This window comes from Triticum dicoccoides, chromosome 1B (genome assembly GCF_002162155.2).
Source record: "Triticum dicoccoides isolate Atlit2015 ecotype Zavitan chromosome 1B, WEW_v2.0, whole genome shotgun sequence".
NCBI lineage: Eukaryota > Viridiplantae > Streptophyta > Magnoliopsida > Poales > Poaceae > Triticum > Triticum dicoccoides.
In genome coordinates this window covers 94,925,159-94,931,596 of record NC_041381.1, presented here as the reverse complement: position 1 = coordinate 94,931,596, position 6,438 = coordinate 94,925,159, and the positions used below count along the sequence as shown (strand labels likewise).

At 47.3% G+C, this 6,438-nt stretch overlaps 1 protein-coding gene across 1 annotated transcript; it reads left to right on the top strand.

The window, feature by feature from the left end:
* Positions 1–1,389: 1,389 nt before the first annotated feature.
* Positions 1,390–3,951, top strand: LOC119321404 (D-ribulose kinase-like). The gene is made up of 8 exons (XM_037595099.1): positions 1,390–1,585; positions 1,695–1,888; positions 1,988–2,127; positions 2,242–2,500; positions 2,595–2,730; positions 2,827–2,915; positions 3,027–3,374; positions 3,500–3,951. The coding sequence occupies exons 1-8, from the start codon at positions 1,531–1,533 to the stop codon at positions 3,698–3,700; spliced, it is 1,422 nt and encodes a 473-aa protein (XP_037450996.1). The 5' UTR covers positions 1,390–1,530; the 3' UTR covers positions 3,701–3,951.
* The last annotated feature ends 2,487 nt before the right edge of the window (positions 3,952–6,438 follow it).

Genomic DNA, 6,438 nt, shown 5'->3' with positions numbered 1-6,438 from the left:
CCAAGGGGCACCATCGGTGCTCGAACTGCAGCGGCGAGCCGAGACTAAACCATGACACTGCACCATCGACGCAATCCAAAAACACCGGGCAACCAAGACTGCACAACGCCGCGACACCACCTGTGTCATGGGGTACATTCGAACGGTCACGCCGGGCCAAGACGACGCCACGACACCTGTGTGCCACCGGTGTAGTCAGAGGGCAACACCAGGCATACAACTCCACAAGGCACACCCGCCAGGCTTTTAAATTCTTGCCCTGCGTCGTGGGCCACACGCGGGGTGTGTCAGCAGAATTACAGCGTGAATACTGATTCTATACGAATAAGTGATCTGATTATACAGTAGACCCGTATTTATGTTGCGCGAATCTCGCGGAGCCGTGCGGTGTGGATATCACCCGCGTGTGATGGCATGTCCACACGCGATTATTCGATGGGAGCTAGGGTTTTATATGAAGGTAGATTCAATTTGACCGATGTCATGTAGAGACATGGGGACCAAGATGGTCTCTAGATCCTTATCCGGCCTCCGGGCACCTTCCAGCCGCCAGCTCCTTGGTAGGCCTTCCAGGCCCCTTGGCAAGCATGCGCCGGGCTCCTCTCATATAATTTTTTCCCCCCTTAGGCCACCCCCGGTGTATTACACCGTTACAGAGGCAAGAAAAGTTTACGTATGATTCAAATTCTACTACGTATTGAGGGGATGATCCCCTAGCTCTATTCTTACAAATATAGTGAACAGTATAACTATTGTTTGGATTGATGAAGTGCCCCGAGTGGCTTTCGCTAACAAAAATATAGATTGAAATATAACATTAGCACAATACTTTCGGCCGGATTTTATCCATGCATACTCCCACCGTGACCTTTTAGAGATTTCACTATAGACTATATACGAAGCAAAATGAGTGAATCTACACTCTAAAGTATCTCTATATACATCCGTATATAGTTCATAGTGGAATCTCTAAAAGGTCTTATATTTAGAAACGGATGGAGTATAAAGTTTAGATTATAATGGGTAACTGCATTTCTAACTAATAATAGGTACTACATTTGTAAATAACTGCATTTGTAACTAATAATGCATAAATAAGCACCGACAGTGCTTGCCTAATACTCCCTCCGTCCCAAAATTCTTGCCTTAGATTTGTCTAAATACGGATTTACACATGATAGTAAAAGAATGCGGGTCTACACAGTAAATATTGTGGACAAAATAACGGATATAACATTTCAAAACTTCAGCTTATGTATCATCCATTTACCAAGGAAGAACAACTGGAAGCCCTAGAGTCGGAAAAAGAAGCAATAGAGCAGAGGAAGCGGCTGGAGGACAACGGACGCATTACTCGGTTCAGTTAGACCAGCCCCATAACCCACAGCCACAACGGTGGTCTTGTGTCCAAAGGTTCCTTATCCTTCCCGACAGGCATCACCTCCTCTTCTTCACAAGGTCCCTCGTCTCTTCCTACCACCAAATCAACCCCAGCAACTGACCAATGCACTTGGGATCGGGCCACCCGCCATGCCAATCCTCAGCCTCTCTGCTAAGCCGCTGTCTCGCCTCCCTGCAAAACGAGGTAATTAATCTAGTCAACACTTTGTACGCAGCAATTAACTTGGTTTCTAAACAGTATCTAGGGAAAAACTTGATTCAATGTACGTTTTTCCTGCCAATGTCGAGGTTAGGCAGCGTGCGGAACCTTGCGTCTACGTCGAGGATAAGGATCGCTATGCTCAAGCAACAAGATCATCCAGGGAATGAAACCGGCAGCAGGCCTCTGTACCTCGGGATAGACTTCGGAACTTCAGGCGCCAGATACGCTCTTATTGACAAGCAAGGGGCCATCCACGCCCAAGGCAAAAGAACTTACCCAGCTGCTGTAAGGGACTGGTCACTTCTCTACCCATTTTTATTTAGATTTTTTCCACTCCTTATGAGCTTGTTCGTACATCATTTTGGTTGGAGACTTGCTAGGCAGGTTGGACAAACGACCAACTGGGGAAGCTCCTGGAGAGAAGCACTCTTCCAGCTTCTCGGCGACATCCCGTCTGTTCACCGGCCATCAATCTCATCCATCTCCATTGATGGAACTTCATCAACCACTCTCATCATTGATAGGTTTGCAGACTTTCCCCGAATCAGGAATACAGGAGCTAGTTACGATAACTCTTTTAGATGATGAAGCCGATCAAATGACCAATGCAATGTAGTCCCACTTTGTGCAAGCTGCAGAAACAATGGAGAGCTTCTTGCCGGCCCTTTCCTCTACAACGAGAGCTTCCCGGACGCGCTGCCGATGGTCAGCTCGATCGCTCCTGCGAATCACACGGTGTGCTCCGGTTCGTCCACCCTCTGCAAGCTCGTCTCATGGTGGAACAAGCATTGTTCGAATGGCGGTGATGATTCGGCGATACTGATGCACCAATCAGACTGGCTGCTGTGGCTTTTGCATGGAGAATACGGAGTCTGTGATTACAACAATACTCTCAAGGTAGCCGGAGTACATTGTTGCAAATAGTTCACACAGGTTCTATGTACGGAAGGCAATGGGTTTATAAATTTTCCTGCAATGGATCCTACCGCAGGTAGGGTATGATCCAGAGATTGGGTCATACCCAAGCTGGCTCATGTCACAGCCATACTCACACATGTTGCCTTCTTCTGTAAGAGCACCCGGAGTTCCCATTGGCCCAATCAGAGAAGAGGTGCGCTCACAATACGGTAAGGAACATATTTTTGTTTCACTACTACGGTATGCAGTTGAATAATCTAATATCATTACTATTCCATCTTAGACGACTAAACATGCATTATCAGGCTTTTCGAATGACTGTGTGGTCTGCACTGGGACAACCGACAGCATCGCTGCCTTTCTTGCAGCAGGAACCACCGATCCAGGAAAAGCAGTGAGTTCCAGTTTGGCCGTACAAATCTAATAAGCACAGCAACTTCTTTAAAGAAATCAATGATTGTATGAAAATTGTAGTACTAATTGAACCATCTAATTGATCGATCAGGTGACCTCGCTGGGTTCAACGCTCGCGATCAAGCTCGTTAGCAGAGTCCGTGTGGAAGATGCAAGGTTCGGCGTCTACAGCCACCGCCTGGATGACCAGTGGCTCGTCGGCGGGGCGTCCAACACCGGGGGTGTGGTGCTCCGGCAACTCTTCAGCGACGACCAGCTTGTGGCGCTGAGCAGGGACATCGACCCATCGTCTCCTTCCCCTCTTGACTACTACCCTCTGCCCAAGAAGGGTGAGAGATTCCCTGTCTCTGACCCCGACATGGAGCCGAGGCTGGAGCCTCGGCCCGACAGCGACGCGGATTACTTGCATGGCATATTGGAGTCTATGGCGCGGATCGAGGTGATTAACTAACTCATGCGCGCTAGAAAATCAGTAGTAGCTATTGTTCGAGAAAGATAATCAGGAGTAGCATGTACGAACTTAGCTGGGCACTGAAATGTTGCTGAATATGTATATGGGTGCAGGCCAGTGGGTACAAACTGCTGAAGGAGCTCGGCGCGACGCCGGTGGAGGAGGTCTTTACGGCAGGGGGAGGCGCGCAGAATGAGAAGTGGACGGCGATCCGGGAGAGAGTGCTTGGGGTGCCTGTTCGGAAAGCAGAGCAGACAGAGGCGGCGTACGGAGCTGCATTGCTAGCACTCAGGGGTGCTACCACGGGCTCATGAAAACACACTCAGGGGTGCCATTTTCTTTTGAATCCCAGAAGAATCATTCAATAGCCCCCCTTTTAAAATGAGAAGGAAAAATCCACAGGCATGGCTCGACCGGTAATTGCAATCCTTGTAAATCTAAAGTGCAATAAATAGGATGTTCTCTGGTCTTCCAGGCTTATTTGTTGCTTTACTGAATTATGCAAGTATTATCAGGGACAGTGTGTGATGAACTACGTAGCCAAGATAACATTTTTTTCGTCTCACTCAATGGTTTATTAATTTCTTGGACGGAATTCATCATCATAGCAATAAGAGGATAACAATGTATTAAGCACCTGCGTGGGGAAGGAAGAAAGAAACTATGCTAGGTGTTCAGCCGCGCAATGCTAGCTAGCAACCAGGAACATTATCAGAGCATGTTGGTCACAAATGGAGTTTCATAAAGCAAGTATATGAAGAAGAGGTTGAACTCAACTATGGTGCATAACTAGATTGAGATACCTGACCAACCGATTGTTACCAGATCAAAATAACCTTTGTTATCTTCTTAAGCTAAACTCAGGAACACCACTATAAGGAACAAGCGTCAATCTTTGGGCACTGATAAATATAACTTCAAAAGCTAATCTAAAACCAGTATAAGGGAAGGTCTAACCTTGATGACCAAGAAGAAGAATCAGATTTGAAACTGCCCCATCCATGCTCCGTGTGCTGCCCCACGAAATTCTTAACCAACCACACAGAAGAAGTATCAAACACTTGGTGTGCACTAGCAGACACTCACTGGAGAAATGAATTGAAAGCACAGGATGGAAAATTCGAAGCAAGAAGGGGGGAAGACGAAATCGTCAAGGCGTGCCAATCTTTTACCCTACGTTACCTCGAAGATTTGAATGGGGGCGGCGATTCATCAAATTCCCGTCCCAAGTTGCTAAAAAGGGCACTATGGGGTGGGGGTCACCGGATCAGGAGGGAGCACAGGCAGGAGGATACTGGTCAGACATGGATGGATTTGTTAAGAGAAAAATTCACTGTACTTCACTAAACTTGAGCCGAATGATAGTTTGATATCACTACTTTAAAATATCCTAACTACGCTCCAAGTATTTGCGCAAGGGGTTTACTTTGGTCCATTTGTATGATTTCGTATACGTATTTACTGACTTGGCTGAGTCAGCGGCCGCCAGCTCGCTTTGACCGACACCTGGTCGATCCTAGGGTGAATACTACTCGATCCGGGGGATTTTGCAAAAATGCCAAGAACATTAGACCAGCCCACCTGGTCGGACCACACCAGCTGGCTGTCTCCCTCTCCTCCCGCACCAGCTCTGCTCGTCGTCGCTGCCGAGGTCCTCCGAGTTCGTCGGCATCGACGACGGCTCCATGAGAACATCGTCGGATGCTGAGCCGCCGCCGTCTGCGCCGTTCAGGAGGGGCCTGCGCGACATCCCTCTTGCTCCTACACGTCGTCGTGATGATGCCTCGCCGCCCCTGTACGGTACGTCGCCGTCGCCAGCAACTGTGGAATCAATTGCGCGTACGAGCTAGGGTTTGGGCTTTTGTTCTACTTTCTGACGGATTGGGTGTGGGTGGTAGGATTTTAGCAGTTCTTGATGAACTTAGTGGCATGCCAAAATAGGGCTGCGTCCTGTGTTAGGATGGGGGTTCACAGTTGTTGTAGTGTTTGCAGAGACCTGGAGTGGTTAGGGTTCTTTCTCCCCAATTTGTCAGGGTCCAAGGGTCTAGGATTTAAGCAGTAAATGTTGATTTTAGTGTCAGAGTTGACGTGGTGTGCAGAATTGTTTTAATTTGCAATTACATTAGCTCTAATTTACCAAAAATAGTTGCTTTATGACCTATAAGACCATACATTTGTTAATTGGAGGTCAGGAATATCTGCTTTTCTTTCTGAAAAAGTTTGAATTCTGTACTGTCTAAACCTTTCTGTATTTGCCTTTGTCTGAAACGTCTGAACTTTTTTCACTTTAATTGTTTTGTAGGACCATTAAGCAACCACTTCTCTGTTGAGGTCATACATGGTGGCTATTTTCTTTGTGCTGGCAAGCATAGGGATTATCACAAAGGTCACTCCATTTGGTATGATTACTGTGACATAGATAATTGGACACCTAATGTTGTTGCCAGTCTAGTGGAGAAAATTGGATATGAGTTTGAGGGCAGGACCAGGGCTTACTGGTGTGTTCCTGGATTGACAGTGTACAAGAATAGATTAAGAGAGATTAAGATAGGGGACAACACTATGACAGAAAACATGAAGGATTGTGCTCTAAATGGCAACCACTTCCAACGGATTTTCCTTGATCATGATGAGAGCATGAGATCATTTATTTCTCTTGTTCATGTTCACTCTGATGATGAGGAGCCTCCAATTGCCAGGTTCAGTGGCATTATTGTTGGGGATCGTTGCAGAAATTAAAAAAATTCTACGCATCACCAAGATCAATCTATGGAGAGACTAGCAATGAGAGAGAGGGAAGTGCATCTTCATACCCTTGAAGATCGCGAAAACGGAAGCGTTGCAAGAACGCGGTTGGAGGAGTCGTACACGTAGCGATTCAGATCACGGTCGATTCTGATCTTAGCGCCGAACAACGGCGCCTCCACGTTCAACACACGTGCAGCCTGGTGACGTCTCCCGCGCCTTGATCCAGCAAGGAGGAGGGAGAGGTTGGGGAAGACAACTCCAGCAGCAACACGACGGTGTGGTGGTGGTGGAGCAGCGGTTCTCC